At 44.4% G+C, this 27,830-nt stretch overlaps 1 protein-coding gene across 3 annotated transcripts; it reads left to right on the top strand.

Annotated features, from left to right (window-relative positions):
• The first annotated feature begins 1,899 nt into the window (after positions 1-1,899).
• Positions 1,900-27,830, top strand: GSN (gelsolin). Of its 3 annotated transcripts, none has more exons than XM_086764223.1 (17): positions 1,900-1,919; positions 15,478-15,679; positions 16,648-16,802; positions 17,942-18,103; positions 18,335-18,484; positions 18,771-18,860; positions 19,815-19,947; positions 20,390-20,478; positions 21,262-21,477; positions 22,289-22,422; positions 23,233-23,323; positions 23,823-23,993; positions 24,940-25,114; positions 25,391-25,515; positions 25,976-26,053; positions 26,807-26,867; positions 27,335-27,830. In XM_086764223.1, the coding sequence occupies exons 2-17, from the start codon at positions 15,487-15,489 to the stop codon at positions 27,502-27,504; spliced, it is 2,193 nt and encodes a 730-aa protein (XP_086620349.1). In that variant the 5' UTR covers positions 1,900-1,919; positions 15,478-15,486; the 3' UTR covers positions 27,505-27,830. The 3 variants fall into 3 exon arrangements, with proteins under 3 accessions (XP_086620349.1, XP_086620348.1, XP_010114865.1); XM_086764222.1 differs by lacking the exon at positions 1,900-1,919 and adding an exon at positions 2,208-2,255; XM_010116563.2 differs by lacking the exon at positions 1,900-1,919 and adding an exon at positions 14,055-14,261.

The raw sequence follows: 27,830 nt of genomic DNA, 5'->3' as shown, positions 1-27,830 counted from the left end.
CACCGTATCTCAGCCAACTGGCTGGAAGGAGCGGGTTTCTATAAATAGGTGAGAGGAAGGAAGTGGTCGCTGGCCTCCAAGGCAATCGCCAGTGCTGGCCCCAGCAGTCCCGCTGGTCCTCGCTCCCACCGTTGCAGACAGCAGGGATCACAGGCTAAGCACATATACCAAAGCCTCCCAGACCACACGGCTGGTTTATTATGACATGAAGCCACTGTATCGTAGAATGATGTTTAATTAAGGAGACCGTACTAGCCAGTTTCTCGTATGTGCGCTTTTGTATGGACATACCAACACTTGGATGAAAGTGTATGAAAACAAACAAGAAAACTTACACAGCAAATTAAATCATTAAAATAATATCTGGAATTGAAGAGGTGGAAAGATGTGGCAGAAGCAAACCCATGCAGAAAAGCTTAGAGTATATCAAGAAACTGGGAAGTATTTGCCAGTCAGTGCAAAGTTTTCCACACCACAAGGAAAACTCCAGCTAAACAGAAAAAACCAGTCAATCTGACTTGGATGTGTTACACAAGACAGAGATAAAGCCAGGAAAAAACTAGTAACATCCAGAGAGGAGAACAAACCTCAGCATATCTTAACACTCAAGTTAAAGGTTTGAAAGAAATGTGGAGAAGGATGAGTTGGGGAGAGAGGCTGCAGACAGGTAGAGCTGGAGAGAGATGAACCGGAGTTCAGAGACAAGCTGCTCATCGTCCTGCAGTAGCCTTGCAAAGAGGCACTGACCCTGCGTGTGCTCACAACCCAAACACCGCAAACAGGGCTCCGGGCAGCCCCGCAACGTGAAAGCCATGGCCTCACAGTGCTTACTTTGCCTTCATCTCCTGCTTTGTCACCGGGTTTTCGGTGGAGAATCAAGTCTTCCAGCACCGCTGCCTTGCCGTAGGGTGATGCAGCCGCCCAGCCTCCCACGGTACTGAAATGAAGGGCTGCTTTGTTCGGCAGGCTCAACACACGCCTTGTTCCTTTGGGAGCAGAGGGAAGGCACGGGGTGACCAGCCTGGAGGGAGACGAGAAGAGGGGTGCTGGAGTACCCAACTTTCCCCGATTTGCTGGTGAGTGTTTCCTTGGCTGGGCCTCGGGATGGTGCGCCTCGTCACCCCTGCCTCACAGCTATGTGCTAATGGGGCTGCCTGCCACGTGTGAGGAAGGGAGGGATGGAACCTCTCCCTCCAGCCACCCCGGCCCGCGGTCCAGCTGCGGCGGGGAGGCCGCAGGAGTCGGTGTCCCCGTGGCGGGCACACCTCGGCGCAGGCCGGAGGGCAGGGGAGGCCGGGCCGGGCGGGGGGCTGCGGTAACGCGTGTGTAACAAAATGGCGGCCGAGGGCCTGGGCAGCCTGAGGCACGCACCGGCGCTGGGCCGATCACGGGGGGTACCGGTACCGCTTCTGGCTTCGCCGCCACGGGCGGCCCCGGCCCCAGGGCCGCGCCGCGCGCTGCCGGGCGTCGCCGGCCGCCACCGCGCCCCCTGGCGGCGGGAGGCGGGGCTGGGGCGCACCGCGTCCCGCCCCCGGGGTTGCCCTGCCCCGCCCGGTCCCGCTCCCGGCAGCTGCCGCACCCCCGCCAGCGCCAGCAGCAGGTAGGGCCGGGCCGGGTGTCCCGCGGGAACGGGCGGCGGGGAGCCCGCCGGGAGCCCGCCGGGGAGCGGCGGCGCGGGGCGCTGAGCGGGCCGTGAGGGGGGAGTCTCCTCCCCGCGGCCCCCCCGGGCTGAGGGGAGAGCCCGCAGATTCTCGCCGAGGGCGCGGCTCTGGGGGGCGGAGGGAGGTGCGTTTCGTACGGGATCTGCCGGGACGGCGGTCAGGCTGCGCGATCGGTCTCCGTGACTTCCATCAGCACGACGCCTCAAACTTCGCGGTGCCTCGGTGTAACCGTTCCCGTCCTTCAGAGAGCTCGGCTCGGTGCGTTAATCCGCCCGCTGAAGTCGGTGACTTTCCCCGAGGGAGGAAGGGGCAAAAGACCACCGGGCACTGTGCGGTGCGGGAGCTGGGCCCCCTCCACCCCCTGCCCAGCCTCGGGTGCCCGCGACCGCTGGTAAAAACAGTGCGGGTCCCTGGCGGGATGGGAACGGTGGGGGTTTTGTTTGTGTTGTTCTTTGGGGGAAGAATGTTTGAAAGCTGTGTTTGAATAGAAATTCAAAAAATGTAGACACTTAAAACGTATTTAAAATGTTTCCTAGGAAGAGTGTTTAAAAAAAAAAAGTTATGGGGATGACTTGTTTCAAGGAGGCCTCATTAGTAAGTAGATCCTCTTTGAATCAAACTGCTTTGAATGTTATTTGCTTTTGGATGTAAAAAATCCGACTTTGCTAACAAGGATGATACTAGCATTGTTTCCCCTTAAGTCTCTTATTTTTCTTACTGATCATTACAGTTTCCATTTTCCACTACCAACTTTCTGCATGATGCAAGTTTATCAGCAAAAAAATGTCCTTTGCTGGGGTATGGCATGGCTCAGCTTAGAGTATCCTACTCTGGAGTCCAGTGGGAGCGGGGGTTCCTTGAACTTCTCTCATCCTTTAGGTTTCTCAAACTATTTTGCAGAATGTGTAACCTCCATCTGGGCCAATGAACTGAAACCCAAGTACCGCGGAGTAGGTCTCGCACAACCTTGGCTTGTTGCAGCTGGCTTGTCCATGAGGCAGTTTATTCCGTAGTCGCTACTACAGAGAGGTGAGAGATGGAAGTTTAGCCCACAGCACTAGCAGAGAAGCAGAAGTCAGCCCTGTTTAACATCTGCTCCTCAGGATGGCTGCCGCTGCCGTTACAGCCGCCTCGCTGCCCGCCCTGCTCTGTATGTGCTAGGTGTGGCTTCGGGCTCTGGATTGAACTCGGCTGTTTGTCTCCAGAGTGGATAATGAGAATGCTGTCCTCTGCGCTTATGCACCAACCCTGGGTGTCAGCATTAGTTTACCGATGGGCCCAATTGCAGGACTGACTGACTGGAGCGCTAAGAAGTCCAGCTCCATGCATTTAACTAGAATTCAGCATGAAGATAGGGCAGGAATTGTAGTTACACCTCATCGGTGACATAGGTGGACGGTGAACTTCTTACATGTTAAGTGTTTAAGTACAGGGAGGGATTTTCCAGTGGTTGTCTGAGTGTTTAGATAGCAATTTGTTGTAGTGAGAGCTGAGTACCTGCAGTGTCCCCAGGAGAATGTTTTCTGTGCTCATGAGAGTGGAGGCTCTCTCCAGCTGCATTAAATTCCAGTGCTATTGGGAAAACCCCAGGGAAATTGAACCAGCAGTCTTTGGCTGCTTTGGAATGTCTAAAGGGTGACAAAGCAAGAATGCTACTGCTAGTTTCAGCTTTGATTGTACAGGCACAAATCCAACACGTTTGTGAATTTGTTCCTTTCATCACCAAAGCAGGGATGTGAGATTGGGTTCCACAATGGAGTTTCATGGTTCTGATAATATTACCAAGGGGGGATTGCTGCCAGCTCTGGCTATAAGACTGGCTGCCTAACATGTTCCATTACAAGGCTGTTTTTGTAGATACTTTATGTGCTTTTGTGAGTGTTTCAGCCACTTACTGAGTTTGTAGTGTGGTCAGCAGGGTCACTAAGTGCTTTTTCTCTGGGAGAGAAAAGGTCAGAGCCTTCCTGCAGGACGAGAAACAGCAGCTAGTTATTTTGAAAGACCCATACTGAGACAACATTTCCCCTCACCCCAAGTTCAGATAAAAAAACTTTTTGTTGTAGGTTGGGTGTTTTACAGAGTCCCGATGGGAACTAGACCAATCTTAAATAGCACTGTGTCGTATTTTATTACTCAAGATTTATATTTGCTTTCAACTCACTTTATAAATACAAGCTTTCCATTTTAATTCCAATCTCAGACATTAGCGTTGCTACTGAGTAGCATGTGTGGGAAAGAGCATACTGGACAGGAATATGCAGCTTCACAAACCAACCATTTCCCAGTTTTGCTTTGGAATCCTGGCACCAAAAGAAACATTTTTTTTTAAAACATGAGCTGACGTGATCAAGTTGCAGATCGGTTGTAGTAAAGCAGAAGATGGTTAAACACAGATATAAAGTAGCTTGGGCACAGTAACTGCTGTCTGGGAAGAAGCAGCTGCTCTTGGTTTTTGTTTGCTTTCACAGCACTTAGTTGCCATCTGAATAATCTAGTTCTGAATATATCTCTGCCTCATTGCAATCGAATTCTTCATAAAAAGGCAGAAAATTCTGATGTGGGCAACTTGTCAGTAACAAGTTCTGTATTATTTTTGTTGATTAGTGGTTGTCTAATTCTCCAGTGTGATTCTCCAAATCAGGTATTTGATATCCCTTCTAAAAACTGAAACTGAAATTGTATATATTGTTATTTTATATGTCCACTGGTAATCTCTTTTGAATCCTTTCAAACTCAAGACTCAAAAGGTGTCTTGTGCAGTGGCTTTCAAAGGTCGCTGAGGTTTTACATTAGGAAGAAAACCTCAAGTTGTCTTTTCTCTTGCAGCTTGTCTCTCTGTGTACCTCTGTCGTGTCATTTGCTCTGCTTCTCAGAGCGTTAGTTCAAGTCCTTGTCTTTTCAGTCTCTTAATCCTTAATTAATCACTTCAGACAATAAGATGACTAAGGGAATTGGAAAGAAATTCTCTGGATGCTTAATTCTTTTCCCATAAAAGCCATAAACTTGCCAGAGTTCTCAGCTGTGAGCCATACTGGATCTGTTTTTTTCCAAATCAGACACAAACTCTCTAGGTGGGGATAGTGCACAGCTATTGAGCCTAAAACTGTCTTTTGTTAGTTTGTGAAGTATTTTTCTGCAGGAGGCTCCACGAAACAATGGTAACATGAAAGGGCAATGCAGTCAGATAACAGTCCTTGGGGCACAGGAGCAGAGAAGCTGTCACACTGGTTCATCATATCTTGTCTCTGAGGGCAGCTTGCAGCAGATGTTTAAAGACAAAGGAAGAGAATGGAAAAATGCATTGCCGTTTTCTCAGGTCTATCCTTCTCACTTTGAGGAGACAAGAACTGTCATGATGAGGAATTTCCTGAATTGAAGGTTGCATTCAGATTTTTTTTCTTAAAGTAAGGAGGATAAAAGTGAATGAACTGGTAGCAGGAACTACTTTATAGTAGCAGGAACAGACTTTATACACACCAGGCCTGTGTATGGGTATGCTTCTGCCTCATCTCCACTTCTCAAGAAGTCACAGACCTTGGCAAATTTCCAGTATTTACACTATGTCTTACAGTCTTCAGCTCCCTGATAGCAAAAGTGCACGGATTGCCAGAGCAGATTCATCAGGCCTTTCATTAGCTGTTTGGCACACTGCTAGGTGACTTTTTGTATGCATACCAATATGCTCATACCCTGCGGATACGGCTGCACTGCTGGTACTTGCCTGATCGTAGCAGTGAATGCTTCTCCTGCAGTAGCACGAGTCCTGTTACATCTGTCACTGTACAGAGATGCTCAGAGTACGCAGTCTGCTGATCAGGTGTGTATCCAGGGCACTGGAAGAGAGCTGCCTGGTAGTTTGTCACTGTTAAATCCCACCATAGTGTTCATAAGATGTCAACTTTCAGTACTTCACACCTGCTCAGTGAAGGAAAGCATGGTCAGAAAAGTTAGGAAAGGAAATAGCAGCCTTTAACAGTGAGCATTTGATGTTCAGCAGGATTGCCAAGTATTTATCTCTGATTATCCACTGATGATGCATTTGCCAGGTTAAATAGAGCTCTGACATTAGTGGAGTTAAATAGAGCTCCAGAAGCTTTTTTTTTTCTGAGGTGCTTTGCAGTGCTTGGCAACCTGAAAATGTCAGATCAGAATAGCCATGCTAGATCACCGGCACTCAGCTGAGGGTTGTGGCGGTGCTGCTGATGTTGGAGTGGCTGATTTGCTTGGTATTCTGGGGATTTCTGCCTGTTCACACTTCCTTCTGGAGAATAACCTGTATTGTAGTTTGGTTTTCCCCACTTCTGGGGTAGACTGGGACTTAGCTAGTCACTGCATCCTCAGTCAGGATATTCAAACCAGATTGTCAGTTTTTTGCATCAAAATTTGGGATGTAATGATGACTGGGTAGAAGGGTTAGATGGTATGGACTCTGAAGATTATTTTCTTTTTTTTTCCCCCCTGTTTCAAAGTATTCTTTTCTGAGTACAGGCTGTGGTTTTGGTCTTTCCGTTCCTCTTCTCTTTTGTCCCTCATTCACCGCCCAGTGAGAACCTGAAGAGCTGGAACTGATCTTAGCTGATGTCCCTGCACAACTGGGAGAGGGAGAAACAACTGTTCGTCTGTATTAGGAGCTAGTCAGTCAGTGGGACACCATCCAAAAACAAAGTTTAAACATATGTTATTTGCTGAATGTTTCCACACACAGTAAAAATACAGCTACAACTCAAAACAGTGTCTTTAAAACACTGGAGGAAATGAATCATCCCGGGATCTTTCAGGATGGACAGAAGCTGCTGCGCTGAGAGCTGTCACCATGAGGACTTTGCCTTCTTTCAGACTATCTGCTTTGAGAATGCTTGTGGTTCCTCACAACTGAAGCCTGAATCCTGCTAAGAATAAAATAAACCCGCTCTGTTAATCACCAGCAGCAGAGCTGCACACACTTTGCCCTGAGGAGGAAGGGAGTATTTTGGCCTGTCTGTTTATAGCATTGCCCTCTTGCGGCTGCGTGCAGCTGGGATGGGAGCTGGACGCTCCTGCTGCCAAGGCTGTGGTGCTTGCGCAGAGGTTGTGGCAGCTGGTTTTGGAGCTGAAAACAGCTGGTCTCTTCAAGCCGGAGTCATCAATGCAGTGGCCACACCTGCATATGTTAGGAGAAGTGATAGTAAAATGGAAAGGGGAACTCTGATAAGTGTGCATGTCCACATTGGTTTACTCAGAAGTGAGTATTTGTAAAGGAAGCCACCTCATGTGAAATGGGGGAGTCCTGTCTCCACCTGGCGTAGAGCTGCCTGCACTTGTGTGTGCTGGTGCAGGAATGCAGGAAGCTTTTAATCGTAGCAGAAGGTCTGTCTTATTTGCCTGTCAGTGGTAAATGCAGGTACCAAAACCCTACAGCAGTAGGTTTGTAGCATGTGACTGAGCCATGCTTCATGTTCTGATCATTGTCCCTGGTTTAGAAGAATGCCTATTAAGTGAACTAATTTGTGTTAATTCTGAGTTGCTTCATGTCTCATGTAGAGGTTTTTGAGAAGGAAAGAAAAATTCTGTGTGGAGCTCATTTGAAAGGCAGGAGCTCACGTGTGCAGTCACCCTGGGCTCCTGCTGCTGCAGCAGCAAAGCCAGGCCTGGCCCCGCGGTGGGCGTGCTGTAGGACTTGGACGTGCTGTGCTGCATCAGTGTGGCATAAGGTGAGATTTCTTCTATGTGTGTTTTACTCAAATCTTTTATTCTCAACCCTGTATTTGCATGTACCTCTCTTGTCCTTGTCGGACATCTAGCAGTGGCTCATTATCTAGTTGCCCATGTCTGATGCCACCCTTAGAGTGCGAGGCCGTGTTTCATTGCTTCCCTTCTGGCCTCTTTTAGGCCGTCTCTTCTCGTTTCCAGCCCTTGGTCTCTGGTAGTAACGTATCACGCTGTTCTTCTTTGGATTGAACAGGCTTGTGTGCTACAGAGGAATGTATTGGCTGGTTCTCAGGGGAAAAACAGTTTGCATAAAGTTGCAGATGATTTCCCCTGTACGCAGTCAGGACCTGGTGACTGGAGGAAGAACATCTGTGTCATTTCCCTGCAGCTGACCGCAGGCGTGTCTTCACTGCCTCCGTCAATGTGTTTTGGCTGTCACCACCAGATCTCTCTATGGGACATAGTATGGGATGGTAGTCATAGTGTGCTGGGTTATGTCTTACCGGTTACATAAGCACTTGTTTAAGATATATTTTCAGCACTGAACAGTGATTTGTGTTTGAGTATAATTCAGGATTCGTTATTGCTCGCAACTGAATGAAAGTAGTCTGTGGTTTCCATACTTACCTATGCTGTGTGTATTTAAGTGCATGATTCAGCTGTCACGTCTGCTCTTAAGGCAGGGCTTTTAAACAATTGTATCAGCAGATTTTATCTGGGTGTGTTTCAGATGGGAGATCTATATATTTTCCAGAAGTTCTCCCGTGTAAGTAATAATCTTCCTGATTTCCATCACTGCAACTAAGAAGAAACTCGGGCTTTTGTGTTGAAGTTTTCAGCCTTGGTGCGTTGGGCTGAACCCTCTGTGTTTACTAACTGGATCATATTCAAAAGGTAGAGAGACGAGAATAGAGCTGACATGACTCATAATGCAAACAAACAGCTGGAAAAAGTGAACAATACTCAAGTCATCTGGGTGTTCTAATTTGCTAAAGTGGTTTAGTAGGAATTTTAGCTTATGAATGCAAAAACCTACTTGCCGGTTGTACAGATAACGCTGTACTTTGTGTCCAGGACTGTTCATCTGATGGCACTTGAGTTCTTGGAATCAGATGCTTATTTTAAATGAAGGGGGAAGCTCCTGAAGGGAAAATGCCAGTTTGAATTTCTTGGATTTGTGGCTGGCTGTGTCTGTTAAGATGTAGCTGCCAGAAATACCACAAACTATGCTGCTTCTCATAAAGAGAACTGAAATAGTTCCTGGAGTCACCATGGCTAGGGTAGGAGGAGGCTCTTTCATGCCAATTTTTCGTGTCCCACACAAGCTTTGTTTACTAGGTTCTTCATGGGATGGAAGGAAAGGGGTTGGTTTTAGTTTTATGTGTATATGAATGTAGGGCTGTCTGGAGACTGAAAGCTGATCTAATCTATCATTTCAGGTATATTAATGCCTGTTACCTTGGCAACAAAGCTGAAGTCCCACCGGATTATTTTCAGTGGTTTACTGGCGAGTGAGTCATAATCTATACTGATATGGCAAGGAGGCTGTAAGGAATAGCCGAGTAGTTCCATTTTCAGTATGCACCGTCATCAGCTGTTAATACTGTGCTGAACTGTCGTCCTTTCTCTGTTTTAAGCGGCATCATGTCTTGAGTTTTTTATCGTCAGACCTTGAATGATTCTCCAGTGTTCACTCTCACAATCTTTGTAAATTCATCAGAGTTTTTATGGGTTAGCAAAGGATCAGAGAAAAAAGAAATGATTATGTGGGTAGTCAGAAAGTATTGATTCTCTTCAAAGTGTAGAAATAGCTAAACCCGAAGCAAGCAAATAACTTTTTGTTGCATGTTTGATCTCTTAAGTGTCATTATTTCAGACAGTGATCTGGAGAATGCAGCTCTTGCCCTGGGAGCGCTACTGTCACAAGTACGACCTGTTGATTTCGTTGGGGTTGATCATGCTAGTGGGATTGTATGACTTTGTTGCTTGCAAAACACAGAGACTTACGGTTTTCCTGTTATTTCAGCAGAAATACAATGGCGATTTACTTCTTCTGACACTTGATACAGGAAGTCTGGAATGCTTTGAGATAAGGGAGTCTTTCTTTTTGTGAGGAGATGTATTATTATTTCTTTGGAGCAGCCCATATTCTCCAGGCAATTTTTGGCAAATAAATAGAGGGAAAGAGAGAATTAGCTGGGTGGAAATGCAACTGTTTGCTCCCAAGGTACGATAAGGATTGGTGCACAAGAAGTATTTTGCAGCATGAATGTTTTCTGGGTACAGACTCTAGTCAGAATTACTGTTCTCCCCATGTTTTAGAAATTCAGCCTATATTTGCAAATTATTTTGATGCCCTGTCAATATTATCCATTGAAATAAAAAATACAGACTTTGCCATCTAGAAATGCAGAAATTGTTCCAGAAGTAAGCAACAGGTGTTTTAGATACTCTGTGGTGTAATATTATGTTGGCTGCAGACCTTCCTGTGTGGGCTTTGTTTATGCAGCAAGTTCAGAAGTTTAGACAAATTAACTGAACCTGTCATGGACTAGACACTGGCGCTGTGAATGAGAACAACCACATGGGGATCTGGCCTGCCACCACTTATTTCAGTCTCATTTAATTCAGCCAAGGTTTTCTGAGCAGCCCGGTGCAGGTAAGTCCTTACTGTGTTTGTGGCTTTGTACGTGTGTGAATTGCCACATGTTAACTGTAGCTCCAAAAAAAATGTTACGTCTATTTTTCTCTTGGTTTTTTGAATGTGAAGAGACTCAGTTCTCTCTGATGCATTGTGAGACAAAGGAAAATAAGCCCTGTCACCCCCAAAATCACAGTTTATTTTAAACCAGGATGCTATTCGTATAATGATCAGACCTCTGAGTCTCTCTGTTTCATGTAAATACTCACTTAAAATGTCTATTTCTTTTGCAAGACTTAGACCCCTTTACAACTGAGTGCATTTAAATGAGCCACTGCATTTATTTATTTTTTCTCACACTATTTTTACCAGCAATTTTCCACCTCTTCTTTTTTGATTGCCCATCTTCAGTAAGTATCCAGAAAAAAAAAATATCCAGAAGCATCATTGGATGGCTTAAAAATATCTGTGCTCCTGGTAATCTTACCAACATCAGAGTACGAAGTGGTGTGAGGAACGCCCTGTAAGCTGGTGTTTGCGATGTCATACAGAGGAACTGGTTACTAAATATTTATAGCCATTCCATTGTATTTAATCTTGCTTTAATAATTGTTTGATTTTAAAACTGTTAAAATATTATCATTACTCTCTTGTGCATTTTGTGTTCTGAAATAACTCTGGCAGTACTAGAAATCAGAGGATGTTTTGATAGAGTGCATGCATTCCTTCAGCTTTGGTAAAGCTGCTCTGAATGTTTGAGGTTGAGTCGGGATCAGACTGGAGTCTGACAGAATTAAGATTTTTCTCCTCTTTTCCCCCCTGTCGGTGTTGGATGATATTGTCTCACGGAAAGGTGCTTTAGATGGCATTGTTGGTTGCTTTAGATGGTGGTAGGTGTGAAGATGGGACGGTATATTTCATGTGGAGGAACTAGGCATTAATTATTCCCTCTAATGGACTCTGCAGTGTGATGAGACAGAATAAGAGATGCTGGGCTCTGTGTCCATGGGTTTTTCTTGAAGGGAGCAGGACGTTCCTTTCAGTATAGTTGTGCTGGGCACGCTCTTGGTAGAAACACATTCAGAGGAAAGACAAATGGCGAAAGTGCTGATGGCATCAATTTATGAGGGTGTGGAGTGACTCTGTGACAGATGAGGGGGAGGCACAGCCTCAGAGATGGATGTAAAGAGCATAAATGGAAGTATTTAGGGAGGGAGGCAAAAAGAACTGCTTATTACAAGTTGCAGGGTGGAAGTAGGAAAGGTGGTTTGGATTGGATGCTAGGAGAGAAAACTACCGAGCCCCCGATCGGGGGTGGTAGAAGCATCAGCTGTCAGGGCTTCCAACAGCGCCGTGACGGAGAGGATGCACAGCGGGGCAAGAATATCCCGTTTGCTGAGCAGAGGGGCTGTGTGGTCTCTCTGACGTTTCTGGCCTTTCCTCTGAAGCAAGCAGCTTCCAGCCTGAGGAAAATTATGTAACACGAGCCAGATGCAGGCTTTTGCACAGGGTCAGCTTCCCTCACTTACCAAGTCTCGCATTTTGTAAACGGGAGGTATATTTTGTAAATAGGAGGTAATATCCCTGTAATTATTTCTGTAGGCCAGTCTCTGTTATATGGCATTCTGTCGTGATTGCGTTAACTGCACATCTGGATACAATAATAAGTTTTTTGTTTTCCATTGTTTGCTCAAGTCATTGGACTTACTTTCTTAAGTTCTTGTTTTTATCACTTGCAGCCAAGTGTCGTTTAGATGATCCATCTGCACTGAAATCCTGTACTCCAAGCCCTTTCCTCGTTTTCCTTAAATAACTTCCCTTTGCATAAGATGTTGGCTCTGCCTAGCACCCCTTTCTGTGACTAAGCTGGACAGTGTTATTAACATCAGCTTGAAATTTGACCTTTTCCCATATCTCCAACAGGACATCCTTTTTGGTAGGGTCCTAGCGATCTCATCTGGCATATGCTCTCAATAAAATGTCCAGAGCACAGATTTCTGTGGCTTGATTTGACAATGCCACGTTTGCTGACAGCGGTAGTAAACCGTACCAGCTGTTGGAGTATATTATGCTTATTCCCTTCTGACATGCGTCAGATTAATTTGTACCAAAGAACACTATAATATACAATTTATTCATTGCAGCCCTCTGTCCCTCTCTTGCCTGTATTTACATTCTGTAGCTAATTGGCAATGCAAACTTGGTCTGAGGGAAGAACTTATAAAATGCCAAGTTAATTAGAAGACCAAATAAATTGTTTTTCAAAAATATCATATATGCTTATGGGCATATATCTGCAGATTAGGACATATCCTAAGAAAGGATGCTAACAAAGAAAATTCTTCTACATCTTTTCGCCTTTGGTCTATGAAGTTCGGCCCAGTCTGGCACTTTACAGATATTTATTAATAAAAAGTCCAAAATATTTTTCTGTTTGGAAGGGATGTATGTCTTTTTAATGTGACACAATCCAGTCATCTTGGTTTGGGTATGCTGCAGCTGCAGAAGCCTGTCACAGCTGCTTTTCTTGGAGTCAGGGTTCCAACATTTTTTTCACTGAGTCTTACACCTCTGACACTCCGAACTTCCTCCGCAGAGAACAGAAATACCAGGAAGACTAAGACATTGTTTTTATTATCTATTTCAGTTTTAGAATGTCCAGTGAAATTTTCAAAGGTACATTAATTAAATCAGAGTTCCTAAGGTGACATTTCAAAACAAAATGCATCAGCTTGGAAAACAGAGAAGTAGTCTTCTAATGAGAGAGAGAAAGAAAATATTCCCCTGGAGAGCAGAGAGAGCACAGACAAAGTGAGGTCTGCTCTTTCCCGCATGGCAGTTTTGTTGTGGACTTTTATAGGTAGGGGATTTGGCCCCTTATTTAAGGATCTTTTGAGAGATGCTGAATTGGGAAAGCTGAGGCTGTCAATAATTCATCCCTGAGTGCTTTAAGAGGAAAGTAACGAGCAGCACAACCACACACAGGCAATAGTTACGTTTCTCCTGGAATTCTTGTTTGACCTTGCCAAATATTCGCAGCCACATACCGGAGGGCGTGTCTGAGGCAGGTGTCCCTGTGTCCCTTGGCAGGACCTGTACCACAGACACTGCTGCTTGCTCACGTTCCACCCTCTGGTAAGAGCATGGGACTGCTCTGTTCCTGGGGTGCTGCAATGCAACGTGGAATACAACTCCTTCTGCGTGATTTACTTACTGCAGGCACTGGGAAAATGTGATAGATTGGCTTGCTGAAGTGTGAGACGGCTGGAAGAACAACCTCTTTACTGGTGGCAGGTCATTGGTGTGCTACAATCAGCCATACCGTGTTGTAATTCCATTGAACCGAATAGGTTTGGTGGCTGTTATATTCCTGTCACAGGGTCTTGCTACGCCCTCAGTAATGTCTGGTTGTAAAATTACTGAATTAGCTCTTGTTCTGTTACCTACCACACTACTAATACCCTTTTGCTAACACGTGAGCTGGAATACATTGGTCCATCTCAAGCCCCTCCACTGTATGACTCTGATAGCAGCTTGTGTGGAGATTGCGTTCAGGCGCCAGACACGCAAAGCACACGCTGAATTTTGCATTTTGCTCCTCTGACAAGTTCAGAGAGATGAGAGTCTTCCCTCCATCCTCAGGTTATTCAGTTGTATCCTTTCAGTGCTTCTCTGTTCATCTCATCTCCAAAATCTCTTTCTCTGCAGCCCATGCTGTCTGGAACAGCCTTTCTGTTCCTGTGTCTCATCAACTTTCCATTTATTTGCAGTTTTCAGCTGACAAAATGTTGCCTCTGTTGCTGATGTCTTAATTTCTTCCTCTCTCACTGGCTTTATGACTACATATTTGGCTTGTTTGCACATAATTGCGCTGTTGGCTGTAATAGATAGCATATTGTCTTGAGTTATTTCCTGCTGGGATTAAGCATCTGTGAATGGCTGAAGGAGTCTGAGACTTCCAAGAGGTCTGTTTGCACAAACATGCTACGCCCCTATATTGCAGAGGGGGTGGATGTGTTTGTCCCTGATAAAAGGTTGGCTTCTGCGGTAGGTCTTCACTAGCAGCAAGAGGAGGAGGGAGCTGGGGCTCCCTACAGCTTCTGCAGGAGAAGGGAGAAGCCCATTTGCTGTTAGAAATGGGCAAACAGGACTTGCATTATATTTTTGTCACCATTTTTTGCACGATGGCTCTGAAGCTGAACTGTGTTAGCTCCATGTCTGTTGCAGGGCTTGGATATGCTGTTACAGCAGCTGTTGTGCTTTCAGCTGTGGTAAGTGATGAACATCACAATTAAACACTGAAAAACTTCTCTTTTTCAATTACTTCTAAGAGTCACGTTCTCTTTTTTAACTCTTTCTAAGGCGTTTTTCCAATTTGATAGTGGGAATTTGGGAGAAACTAAGGCAGGCTGACTGGAACTGTAACATTAAAAGTTTGTTGTTTTCCAGCTTTGTTTGATATCTGATTTCAACTTAGGAATCACTTTGGTAGCTAACTTGCTGTTTTGCTTTCTAGTTTGTAACATTCTTTATTTCTGCCTTGAAAGCTAAGCGTATTGTACTTTTGTCCATTCACCTACTGTGAACTATCTTCGTCAAAATACTGGATGCTTCTAATATAACATTTTAATTTTTTCTTCCCTATTATCTGATACCCCTCAAAGGCATGCTGTAATATACGGACAAACTTCCTTTGCCAATACGACAGAACTGTTTTATTTCCTTTCAGCATTACCAAAGTGAATTCTTTTATAATATAGTTATAGAAAAGTGTTCATTATGTTTGTTAAAAGAATGGATTGCATACTGTTAATACATTGCATGAGTATGACAATACACATATTAAACCAAAATTGCAATGTGTGACAGGATATTGTGTATATTAGTGTAATTCCTGTAGGGGAGCAGTTACACAGAAGCTCTAAATAACGTATCAGAATAGAAAAGAGATAAGAAACCTGTTAATTATCTAACTTCAATGATATTCACAAAATTTTCCAGAAAGAGCTGGATAAGTTAATACAGGTTTTAGAAAACCTGTAAAGAATGTGCAAGATGTACAACGTGTATAGTTAAAAGAGGTTTATTTCCTACAGTCTTGAACATCATGCAGCCTTTATAAAAAAGAATAGTCAACAAGGGGATTAGCCTTTCACTTATATTAAAAAGCTATAAATTAGTAAAGAAAATATGTAGGGAAAAATCAGGAGAGGTGGAGAAAAAACAGAGAAAAGAGACTGTAGGAAAGAGTAAGTCAGGAATAAGCCGGGAAGTAGAGTTGGTTGGAAGTGAAAATTAACAGTGATCGATTGAGAGACTTCTCCCCTGCCCCCTTTTTGTTTTTCCTTCAAAATTCAGTGGAAGAGAAAAAAAAGGAGACTTTCCACTTGTTGCCTGGAACAGGTTAAGAGATCAGAAGCAATATAATTTAAATATGTGCTTCCTTGTACTGTGCATATTGAACAATATTGTCTGTCTCGCCCCTAGCCTGTCAGCATGGTGGAACACGCTGAGTTTTCGAAGGCTGGGAAGGAACCTGGCCTTCAGATTTGGAGGATTGAGAAATTTGATTTGGTACCAGTGCCAAAAAATCTGTATGGAGACTTCTTCACAGGAGATTCCTATCTGGTGCTGAACACCATCAAACAGCGGAGTGGGAACCTCCAGTACGACTTGCATTTCTGGTTAGGTAAGTCTGATGGGAGTGCCCCTGCTGAATGGGGAGCCCAAAGTGAACTCTGGTCCTCTCACTACACCAGCCTTGTCCAGCAAGTGTTACCCAAGGAGTTAAAAAGCAGAACTGACAGTACAGTGAAATGCAATTTCGGATGCATATAGTGCTACTCGCCCTAAGTATTTGAAATGATTTCTGCAATAGTTAGTACAGCCAGCTCTGTACCTAGAAATAGCTTTTTCTGATCAAGATGACCGAGTAAGTCCCTGTTCTCCAGAGGCTCACAGAGCAGACCAGATCTCAGATGAAGGGGGCAGCTGAAATCCTTTCTATCTGAAAGGTTGGAGGTCACTTGTTATCCTCCTCACTCAATGAGAGTGGGATTTTTTTTCCCCCTGAAGTTCAGACCTCCTAACTGGCCTTCTGCAGTAAATGTCATCAAGTACCACGGCAAGGCTTTCTCCATATCCTGCAAAACCAAGATTCTTTGACGTCATAGTTAAAGCTATGTAAGACACTTGCGTGGTGGCTTGTCCTACCTGCCGTCTGTCAATAGGTTTTCCACAACAGAGAGCCCCAGAGAGTCAAGCTGCTGTGGAACTAGAGCCCTGCTAGTGTCTACAGCCTTCATAAAGCCTGGTAATGTCTTCCCGGAGGTTCAGATGTGTATATGCTCCTTAGCAAATTTCCTTCCAGGACAGGGTGAAATGGCAAAAGAAAACTGAGTGATACCGATCAAGGAAACAGCTGTGAAGCAGTGGGGCTGCAGCAATTACGATGGGGTTGTAAGCCTGCCAGAAAAATATACAGTTTATCCTGCTGTTTGGAGCCATTATTAGAAAAGTTTGGAAATGGCTATTCTGCAGACCTTTCTGAAAACTAAACTTCCCAGTAATCTGCTTTCTCCCTGGTGTTTTTGCACAGTTGAATGTAGAGGCAGAAACCCTGCATACCCTCCAAGTTGTTGCCGTTTCATTTCTTAGGAGACGAAAGCTCTCAAGATGAACGTGGGGCAGCTGCCATATTCACTGTCCAGATGGATGACTACCTTCAAGGGAAAGCTGTTCAGCATCGTGAAGTGCAAGGCCATGAATCCTCGACTTTCCTGGGTTACTTCAAATCTGGCATCAAGTATAAGGTGGGTGATGGCTCTGTCTTTATAGTACCAGGCTGAATCAAGTTTGCAAGAAATGGCATCCTGCCCACTGCTTAATTCTCAGAAGACTGAGAATTGTCTCTTTTTCAGTTGCTTAAAAATCATTCTCAAACAGATGTTTTCAATGAGGTAGAACTGACAGGGTGGAGAACAGCAGATCCCAGTGGGAGAGCTTTGGCTGCATTAATAATACACAAGCAAAGCCCCAGGAAATTTTAGGAATCAAGGTTTTGTTTTTCTTTGAGAAGCAGAGGAAAGAACAGTCCCAAGACGTCTGGAGTGAATTTAAGAAACAGCAATGTAAGTTAGTGGGAAACGCCTACCCAGTAGATATAATTTCTCCCCACTTACATAACAGAGTTTGACCTTTCCGATCTTTTTCTGTGCTTAGCCCACCTCCTTAGCATACGTAGTGTTTTGGTACAGTAGATGAATAGTCGTGGGAGTTACTCTTCCATGCCATTGCAGTAAAGTGGAATAGAAGAAGTAAAAACATGCAGTCAAGAACAGTTATGTTTGTTAAAAATCCAATAGCACAAGGAAAGTGATATCAGCCCAAATGCTTGCAAAGTGCTTACATTTCCTCACGTCTAAGACTTTCCTAGTCTTTCTGTTTTGCTTATTTCCCACTCAATTGTTGTTATTTTCATTCATTTGAATTTGATTATGCGTTTTTTGAGGGTAACTGACATGAGTCCTGTTGCCTACATTGATAAGTAATCCCAAGTGTCTCTTTATCACCAGAGAAGGTGAATCCCAGAGAGGTTGGGATAATTTCTGGTAGGCAGGATGTATATTACATGTGGAAATACACTCTTCACCCCACCAGTCCTATTAAATCTTGTTAATACCTCAGCTTATTGTGATCTTCAAATTTGATATCTCCAGCCGTATTGTATCAGTGACCCTTAGATGCTATGGGAATGGATAGCTGGGAGGTATCCACAGGTATATGCTATACAAAAGCCCAGCCTGGGCAAAGTAGCACTCTCTGCAAGCTGATGCTGACCCTCTTTCCTGTGAGAGGCAAAAGCTACTCACTTATAGCAAATCAGTAGGATTTTCATTTTTTCTGACGCAACAGCCCAAGTGTGAATTGTTGTTCCTTTGTTTTTCCTTAGGCTGGTGGCGTGGCTTCTGGCTTCAGACACGTGGTTCCCAATGAAGTAACTGTGCAGAGGCTTCTGCAGGTCAAAGGCAAGCGAGTAGTCCGAGCGACGGAAGTCCCTGTTACCTGGGATAGCTTCAACACAGGGGACTGCTTCATCCTTGACCTCGGCAGTGTAAGTACCATGTCAAAGACAGGTTTAGCAGACTTTCAGGAGCAGGAGATGTCTGATTAGTTCACATAAGGACTTTTTTCCCCCACTCTATTGAAGCTATCTCAAGTGTTGAGCATTCTGAAGCACTGTTTAGCCAGTCGAACATCTTTCAGTCTGAGCCATACTGCTGTCTTGTCTAGAGAGGAGGTTGTTATGCTCTGACAGCTGCATGGTCTTTCTCTTTTCCCTTAGAAAATCTTTCAGTGGTGTGGCTCCAACAGCAACCGCCACGAACGGCTGAAGGCCACTACACTGGCCAAAGGGATTCGGGACAATGAGCGGAATGGTCGTGCCACGGTCTATGTTTCAGAGGAAGGATCAGAGCGGGAGGAAATGCTTCAGGTTATTTGCTTCATCCATTTATCTGTGCTGGAGTGGGAAGGGCGGTATGTGGAAGAATGGGTGGGATGGGTGGATAGGCTCAGTAGTGTGTGTCTTTACGTATGAAGTGTTAGTGGTATAAACACTCAATTCCATGCAAACTTGGCCTTCTGTGTTGCCAGGACATCAGAGTATATTTTCACTGTTCTTGATCTAGAAGTTCCTTCTACTTGTTCTTGTGGCTGGAGCATCTGGGGAAGAGAGATCCTCTTGGATACGCTGGTAATGTTTTTTCTCTCTCTTACAGGTCCTGGGACCAAAGCCCAGTTTGCCACCAGGAGCTTCTGACGAGACCAAAACTGATACAGCCAATCGAAAGCTGGCTAAACTCTATAAGGTAACAAGAAACCCTGATAAATGACCTTGTGGAGAATGGAGTGATCTTTGCGCAATTAGATGGAGCTGGAATAGCAGAGAGGAGCTGAGCGGCTCTGAGTCCTGCTTCTGCCTCACTCTGCTGTTAGCTTTTTATGAAAATTTATATATGAACCTTGGTTGCTTACACTGCATACCTGCTTGCTTTCTATTGTCTTTCTTGCCACTTTTGACTGTAGCGAGTCAGCTGGGACTTTCCGGGAGTTTTTGAGGGAAAGGTGAAGTGTGAAAGGAGTGGGGAAGAAAGGGGGTTTTCCTTCGTGTTATTAGGCATTGTGTTAGGAAGATGACAGGGAAGAACTAGAAATAGTGAGCCTGAGAACAATGATCTACCCCTTTCTACACCCAGTGAGCATGATGAAGCAATGTTTTGGAAGGTTACATTTGCCATCAGCTAGGGTAAGAGTAGAAGAATGTCCAAGATTTTTTGGGAGGAATCTTCTCACAGCAGCCTCTGGTGATGATGTGGTGAATAGCTGCCGAGATGGTTTCTGATGTGGACCATTTTCCGTTAGTAAGTACGGGAACTCAGACTATTAAACCGACTTGATACAGGGAGGCCTATTGACAGTTACCAAGACTGTCCCCTCCAGTTTTTGAGTGCAGTTGGTTTGCTTTAGAATACATTTCTTGGCTGTTTGTGCAGCAAGGGTATTTACCATTTTGGATCTAACTTTCTTTGGTCCTAGCAGTATCTGCTTTACTAGAAATACTTGAAATCTTCAAGGTCAGTGTTATGTTTTTGTCATACTGTTGCTGTGTCAAAGGTATCCTGTTTGAAAAACAATAGTGCCTGAAGCAGCCAATGCTTTAATTTTATTTTTTTCCCTTCCACTCCCTGAGTTTTGGACTATCACCATGAAGCAGGAGGGGAACAGACAACGCCTTATCTATTCTCCGTGCTCTGTTATCACAGGTCTCCAATGGGGCTGGGACCATGGCAGTTTCCCTGGTGGCAGATGAGAACCCCTTCTCCCAGGCAGCCCTGGGTACAGATGACTGCTTCATTCTGGACCACGGCACAGATGGAAAGATCTTTGTTTGGAAAGGTACCATAGAGATGCAGGTGAAGCTGATTATGCATGCATAGGGTCTTCATCCCGTTACCAATCACTGTTTCTTTCAAGCTGGGTGGGGAGCATACACCTCATGGTGGTGGTGCTTTTCAGGGCAAGTTCAGATAGCATTAACAATCTCAGAAAACCACTCTCATCTAAAATGTCAGGTGCTGAGGTACAGGGTCTTTAGTGTAGAGAATTAAAGGGAGGGTCCTGCGAACCAGGAAGAAAAAATAAAAATAATAAGTAGAAAGGCAATTGTGCTCTCTCAGCCATCACTAAAAGCATAAAAGAGATCAAACAATTGCCATTTGCTGTTTGGCATCATCTAGCTGGAAGGCTGTTGCAAATGGTAGAAGTACCTGGAACAGTTTCTTCTCTGGGTGTGCAGAACTTTTAAAAAGTTGACCTCTTCTCTCTATTTTTGTTAAAGGCAAGAGTGCCAACTCTGAAGAGAAGAAGGCGGCGCTGAAAACAGCTTCAGAGTTCATTGATAAGATGGGTTATCCAAAACATACCCAGGTAAGGACGTGCAGGCCACCTATGGCCAAGCCGCAGGCACCACTGGGGTAACTTTTCTGCCAAACAGGCCACTGACTATGGAGCACGGTTCGTGTGCAGTGTCACCAGCAGTCAAGTATCTCCTGTTTTGGGTGATCTGTTCTTCTGCAGGGAGATACGGCAGTGTTGTTCCTGGGCTAGCACTGTATTTAAGGTAGCATTTACCTCAACACAACTAGCATTTAACGTTTCTTTATCTCAGATACTTTTTTACCTTTTCCATGACCTTCTCCAAAGAGTGAAAAAGCGAAGGCATGAATAAACCTGCCCTTTTTGTTCTCAGATGATTCTAAGGGCTTAATATCCCTTCAGCTTTCCTTAGGACTCACCTGAAACTGACTCTGCATCTTACAGCATATTGAGACCCATATTGTTGGTTATGATAGTGTGGACCTTCCAGAGGTAGTAACACACAGGCTTAAAGATGAGTAACACTGCCTTGAAAGAAAACAGATCCTTTCAAACTTCTGGTCACAAGCAGAAGAAAACACATGGTTTGTGATGTCTCTTCTCTCTTCAACAATATTTGCCCAGTATGGCAATAGTTGAAGGTACTATTGATTGCTGCGTCTCTGATTATGGTGTCAGTGAGACTTGACACTGCTCCTAATACCGCATCTTGGCACCAAGCATTTCACTGTCAGCCTGAAACCAGGGCGCACGTGAAGCAAGGAGCAGCCAGACCTGGAGCTGTGTGGGATGGAGGGCGAGGCTGCTCCTCATGGGCTGGCTCATTTGTTTCAGGTCCAAATCCTCCCTGAGAGTGGTGAGACACCTTTGTTTAAGCAATTCTTCAAGAACTGGCAGGACAAGGACCAGACAGAAGGACTGGGGCAGGCTTACGTTTCTGCTCGTGTTGCCAAGATCGAGAAGGTACCTTTCGATGCTGCTACTCTGCACACCTCCAAGGCCATGGCTGCCCAGCACGGGATGGAAGATGATGGCTCTGGCAAGAAACAGGTGAGCAACGTCAGAATCCCTTTGTGAAGGTTTCCAGAATTTTCTTTGCTGCTTGATGGCATTCCTGCAAGAGCAGTGAAACAGACTGAGGCCTGAGAATCACCAGCACTGCAGTTTTGTAGGGGAGATTCCCCTGCTGAGGGAATTTTTAACACCAGAGGTGCCAGCAGGGTTTTGAGAGCCCCGCAGCTATGCAGTGTAAATGAGCTGTTAATTTTGACCCCAAAAGTTCCTTGGGAGCAATGCTTCACCCAACAGTGTGGACCCAGACTTCTTTTTCATTCCTGTTATTCCAGCTGTTCCCATCACACATGTGATGGGTGACTGTCTCAGAGCACTTGTCTCATGTGCCTGGACGCATGTGTTTGCACAGTGGTGGAGGTGGGCTTGAAAGGACTGAGTACTGTCCAAAAGCCCACAGAGGTCCTAGCCACTGTTAGACTTTTGAAAAGTCCCCAGTAAAGCCTAAAAGCTCTATTCTTGACCGCCCAGCTGAGAGAAATTGAAATGATCATCTGAGGTACAAAACGGGCATCAGTGCTGGCGGTGCTAGTAGTCTGACTCACGTTTTCTCCAGTCCTGGTTGAATCCAACCGAAGTCTGGGAGCCCGCAACAGGATGAGCTGAATGTGCCCTGCTTCCAGGCTTGGCTGCGGGCTGTGGAGTGCCAGCCCTCTGCGGCGTTCCCCAGCAGGTGGGGCTGCAGGACTGCGAGTGCTGGGAGGCTGACTTTGGAAAGAACTGTCAGGAAAGTCTGTTTATTTGGCTGGCACGTTGAACTGAGAATATTTCTGTTCCTCTCCTTTTCTAGATTTGGAGAATAGAAGGCTCAGAGAAAGTGCCAGTGGATCCTTCGACGTATGGCCAGTTCTACGGAGGGGATAGCTATATTATCTTGTACAATTACCAGCATGCCGGAAAACAGGGACAGATTATTTATACCTGGTAAGAAAACTTTCCTGATGCAAGTCAGGAAACACTGGGGCTGTGTGGGGCTGAGAGTCCACTTCTTCGAAAATGGATCACTGCTGGTTCTCACTTATAGAGGATTCTTGGGTGATAAAATTTCACCCTGGATAACCTTCTCTTGCAAATAAAACACTACCAGAGGTCTGGAATGTTTCATTTGAAGTGGAACAATGGGGGAAATTACTGTGCTAGGAATTTTTTTTTCTTTTTTTTTTTTTCCCCCCAGTAGTAGTTAGTCCTTTCTTTAGATCAAGCTCCAGTTCTTTTGGCAGAGTTCCTTCATCTTTTGAGACCACTGTAACTAGCTTTTGATCATCTGCCACCTTGGCTGGTGGCTTGTGACTGTTACAGTTCCCAGACCATGCCCTTAAAGAGGAGTTTTTCCGCAGGCAGTCTCCCAGTGGAGGTTTCCCTGCTCATCAGCAAGAAGAGAGGGTGCAGGCAAGCTGTCTGACTGCAACCAGAAAGGATGCAGTCTGTCCAGGGCTGCGTGTGTGGTTCCTAATAACAGTGCCAACAGGTGTGCTTTTTAAACCAGCTGCTAGAAAGATAATGGGAGATAGGCATGAAGATACTGAAGAATCTGTGTCTATTATCTAGAAAACATTCCTATCTTCCTCTGTAATCACTGTGTTACAATATAAGACAATGAATTTCTCCTTCGTGTTGAATGAAGTGCTGCGGAGGTTTGGTAATAAAGGTTTTCCTTACCTCTTAATCTCTGTAAGGTGTGTGTGTGGGGAAAGACAGCTGAAAATAAAACGCAGATTTTGCCTTGTTTTTCAGGCAGGGTGCTGATTCCACTCAGGATGAAATTGCAACCTCTGCGTTCCTCACAGTACAGCTGGATGAGCAGCTGGGAGGCAGCCCTGTGCAGGTAAAAAACCCAAATACAACCAACCAAAAGAAAAAAAAAAAAGCCAAAAAACCCAACACTGTGGGAATAAATAAGCTATATATATATGTTATATGATCCCAGTTGGCAGTGGAGAAACCCAATCGTGTAGTGGCAGCCTCCAGCTATGGTGTAGGTGTTGTGAAGAGGCTGTGTGCCTAACTTACACTCCAGTTATATTACACAAGAAAGTTTTATAAAAGGCCTGTGTGAGGCAGGAGGTTTTTTACAGCTGTTATTTGCTACCTCTGTGCCAGTGATTAAAATGAAATGGCAGTTGTGAGAATTCAGTTTAAACACTGTTTGTGGTGGTTTTTTTTTTTTTTTTTTTGTGCGAGAGGTAATAGCTAAGCTCCTGTGACCAGCTAGGTACTCTATGAAGATTCCAGCTGGAAAGATGGTTGTAAAGGCCATTTCTAGTGTGTCTTGTGCTGCCTTTTAGCAGTAGCTTAAAACTGACAGCAAGTTCCTTTTTCTCTAGAAACGCGTAGTGCAAGGAAAAGAGCCACCTCATCTGATGAGTATGTTTGGTGGAAAGCCCTTGATTATTTACAAGGGTGGAACCTCTAGGGAAGGAGGCCAGACGGCACCGGCAGCAACGCGGCTCTTCCAGGTCCGATCCAGCACCTCGGGAGCTACCAGAGCAGTAGAGGTATGTGGAAAGAGAGTCAACTTCTGTGTTGTATGAGTAGGCTGTGATGGGAACATGATCCCTTTCAACAGAACACGGGCCAAACTGAGCTTTTTTATTTAAACTGAAACACACTTTGAAAACTTTACAAACTGTTTAAGATTTCTCTTTTCCCATGGATAAGTAGTGATAATAATGATTTTCTAATTAGTTTATAAATACCACCTGGGATACACTTAAGCCATTTTCTCTTAAGTCCCCACTAGATGCTCTACCCTGCATGCTATGATACTTTTCAAACACTCTTGAAAACCGTGAGGATCTGGCCATTGTGACTTGTTCTAAGCTTGTGTGACGACAGTGCCAAAGACAGAAAGTGCTAAATACCTGATATGCAAATAGAATTTGTGCCAGGACATAGGTTAAGTGCCCTACTCCTTTGAAAGAAAATGCACATTAAAAAAACCCCATGCAACAACAAAAGAGAGGCTAAATCTTGGTCAATAGCTACAGGTGAGGCAGCTACATGGTGCTGGTTCATGTCTGCAGCAACTTCCTAGGTCTCCAGCATCAAGATAGCATGTCCTTGTTGACACAGAGGAAATTACATTAATGATTCATCAGCCTCAGCAGCAGGGATATTGCTCTACAATGGTCTCCCCAGCAAGTTCTTAAATCTCCTGTCATAAAGACTGGCAAAATGACAGATCCAAGCATTCTTGCCATAGGTCATATGTATCTGAAAGTAACACACAGAAACACATATTTATTTACTCTTCTCATATGATGACTCTAACTCATCACTCAGATGTTGGCAAACATACAACATATCTTATAACCTTATGTGCTTATATGGAGTATCTTGTTTGCAATTTATTCAATGATAGGTACTGATTTTTATTTTGAAATAATGGGCTCTGTGTAGAGGATGATCACATCTGATGTGTGCAATGTTCTTTCTTTTCAGTTGGATGCTACTGCCAGTCAGCTGAACTCCAATGATGCCTTTGTCCTGAAAACTCCCTCTGCTACTTACCTGTGGGTTGGCCAAGGAGCCAGTAACGCTGAGAAATCAGGAGCACAAGAGCTGCTGAAGATACTGGGAGCTCGCCCAGTACAGGTTTCTGAGGGCAGAGAGCCAGGTGAGGGAGCCACAATGGAATCTGAGATCGTTTCTGTGTAGTTGCATATTCTCAGTAATTATTTCATGGATATTTTGTCTCTCAGAACAGGGAATTGTGGACATAGACACAGAGGGGATTCTCCAAAGCATCTTTGTTTTGTTTAACAGTGTACTCACGTTGGTAGGCCTTTGGGACTTTCTGACATAGAAGTGCACTTCAAGGCCTACCCAAACCGTACTGCTACTGTGGCTTCCATGAACAGTGGAAACATCAGTATCTTTTTCTCTTTTTCAGATAATTTCTGGGCAGCTTTGGGTGGAAAAGCTCCTTACCGTACCTCTCCCCGGCTGAAGGACAAGAAGATGGATGCTCACCCTCCTCGTCTTTTTGCATGCTCCAACAAGAGTGGACGCTTCATTGTGAGTATCTAAGACAACAGTTAACTAATTCAACATCTGTCTGACAAAGCTGGGAAAAACTCAGTCCCAGTCTGCTCCGAGCCAGCCTACAGGCTGTTACACCTTGTTTTTCCTTTGGAGTGTTGCCTCCAGAAGGAAAGCATCGGCACCATTTTTCTGCAGAGACAGCAGCTAGTTCTATTGCGCTGTTGTGTCAGCGCAGTAACTTTCTGAAGCATCAGACTGGTCCTCCCCTGGTTAACAATTAGCACTCAGACTCCTCAGATTTTAACTCATGAATCTTTCAAGTAAAAATAGGCAGCATGACAAGTCTTGGGCCTGAGTTAAAGTTTCTCTAGCAGACAGAGACTGATTTTGTGTTCTTTGGTCTAAGAGCACTTCTGTCACATAGCCTGAGTTGCATGGTCAAATACCATGGCGCTTGAAGTATGTGCTCATCTTTTAACCTTATGTTTTCCAGATTGAAGAAGTTCCTGGAGATCTGATTCAGGATGACCTTGCTACAGATGATGTTATGCTCCTTGACACATGGGACCAGGTATGTCATATTTACTGAGTGTCCTGGTTTCAGCTGGGATAGTTAATTTTCTTCCTAGTAGCTGGTATAGTGCTGTATTTTGAGGGAAGTAAAGAACAGGCACAAATTGGCTCTAGATTGAGACCCAGATTACAATATCTGGAAGAGTTGTTTTATTACAGAGTCCTTTCAACCTCAGGGAACAAATCACCTCACTAGTTATGTTGAAGTGAACTTACACCTGGAACTTGAGAAAAGAGCTGGTGTCCTGTCACTTCTTTGGTTAGCTTGAAGGCTGAAGAAAACAGGCTGTTGTGTATCGTATGTACTCCCCCAGTCTGCAGACTTGAGGACAGCGTCCTTGTCCCAGCTGGAGAGGACTGTGAACCATTGTAAGGATTCAGCAGTTTAAGATACCGACACGTTTTCTGTTATTTTTCAATAACAGACTGTGCATAAATCAGCCAAAAGGCAACTTAGAGATGAATTTTGTATGTTTATGTAAAAATGTTCAAACATCTACTGCTTTTCCTGACGTTAAGCTAGTGTATAATTTGTTAATGTATCTAGAATTTATATAGACAAAACGCAGTCCAAAAACTTACCTACCAATAGCTTTAGTCACATAGGTCAACAGTCCAGGCACACCAGCACGAGTATGTTCTAGTTCTGTGCCATGTTCTGTTCACTGAGACTTTATCTAAATTATCCTTTCTGTCATAAAGAGATCGATTGTTGCTGACATAATTCATATGGCATTTTTTTTATCTTTAGGTCTTTGTATGGATTGGGAAAGATGCCCAAGAAGAAGAAAAGACCGAGGCATTGAAATCTGGTAACGTCACATTTTCCTCTCTGAACTAACTGGTTTTTATTTTCCCTCTCTGATCATAAGGCAGACAATTTAATATCCTGAGAAATGTATCTTAATCGCAATGTAAAATTTAGTGTTGTGATCAGTTAAAGAGATCACATCTCTCAAGAAAGCAAGATCCCTAAGATCAGCATAAAGAGGTGTAGTATTCAGCCACACTCTGCTCAGCCCCCAACACTGAGAAGGTATCCTTGTACGGGTGAGCGGCTGTAGGCTGCCACCGTATTGCAGCATTTTATAATCCTAATGTCAGTTTTCTAGAAACAAGTGCCAGTCTCCGACAGGCGTAGATAAAACCAGAGTGAAAACTTTTTGTGTGTTTTTTGTTTAAATGAACAATCATCCATTTAGCTACAATTAAGCTGTTTCAGCTGTTGCTCCATGAGACTTGTACTCTATGAGATTTCCTTCTACTTGTGTGTTTTCAGCTAAACGGTACATTGAAACTGATCCAGCCAGCCGCGATAAGAGAACTCCAGTCACAGTCGTTAAGCAGGGGTTTGAGCCACCAACCTTCTCTGGCTGGTTCCTGGGCTGGGAAGATGACTACTGGTCTGTGGATCCTCTACAGAGAGCAATGGCAGATGTGGATGTCTAAGTAACAAGTTTGGTTTTGTTTTGTTTTTTTTAAATGGAGCAAGTTTAGTGCCTTCAATGCCTTCAAGAGCTACTTCCTCCTGCAGGATGCACGTTAACAAGGCAGTGATGTTAATAGCCAATTAGCTGTGCAATAATTACCCAAAACAATCATGACCAGTCATTGACCCTACTCCTTGCTTTGATTATATTTAATACAATAAAGCTTGTACGGAATATGTGAAGAATGGAAATGATGGGGTTTGTTACGAAGAAGAAAGCATTAAACAGAATCTGTAGATCCCACATTTGAACTTGCTTGAAACAAATACACCTTAGAAAACTAAA

The sequence above is a fragment of the Chlamydotis macqueenii genome, chromosome 20, assembly GCF_036417535.1.
Source record: "Chlamydotis macqueenii isolate bChlMac1 chromosome 20, bChlMac1.mat, whole genome shotgun sequence".
Lineage (NCBI taxonomy): Eukaryota > Metazoa > Chordata > Aves > Otidiformes > Otididae > Chlamydotis > Chlamydotis macqueenii.
This window is presented reverse-complemented; position numbering and strand designations above follow the sequence as displayed.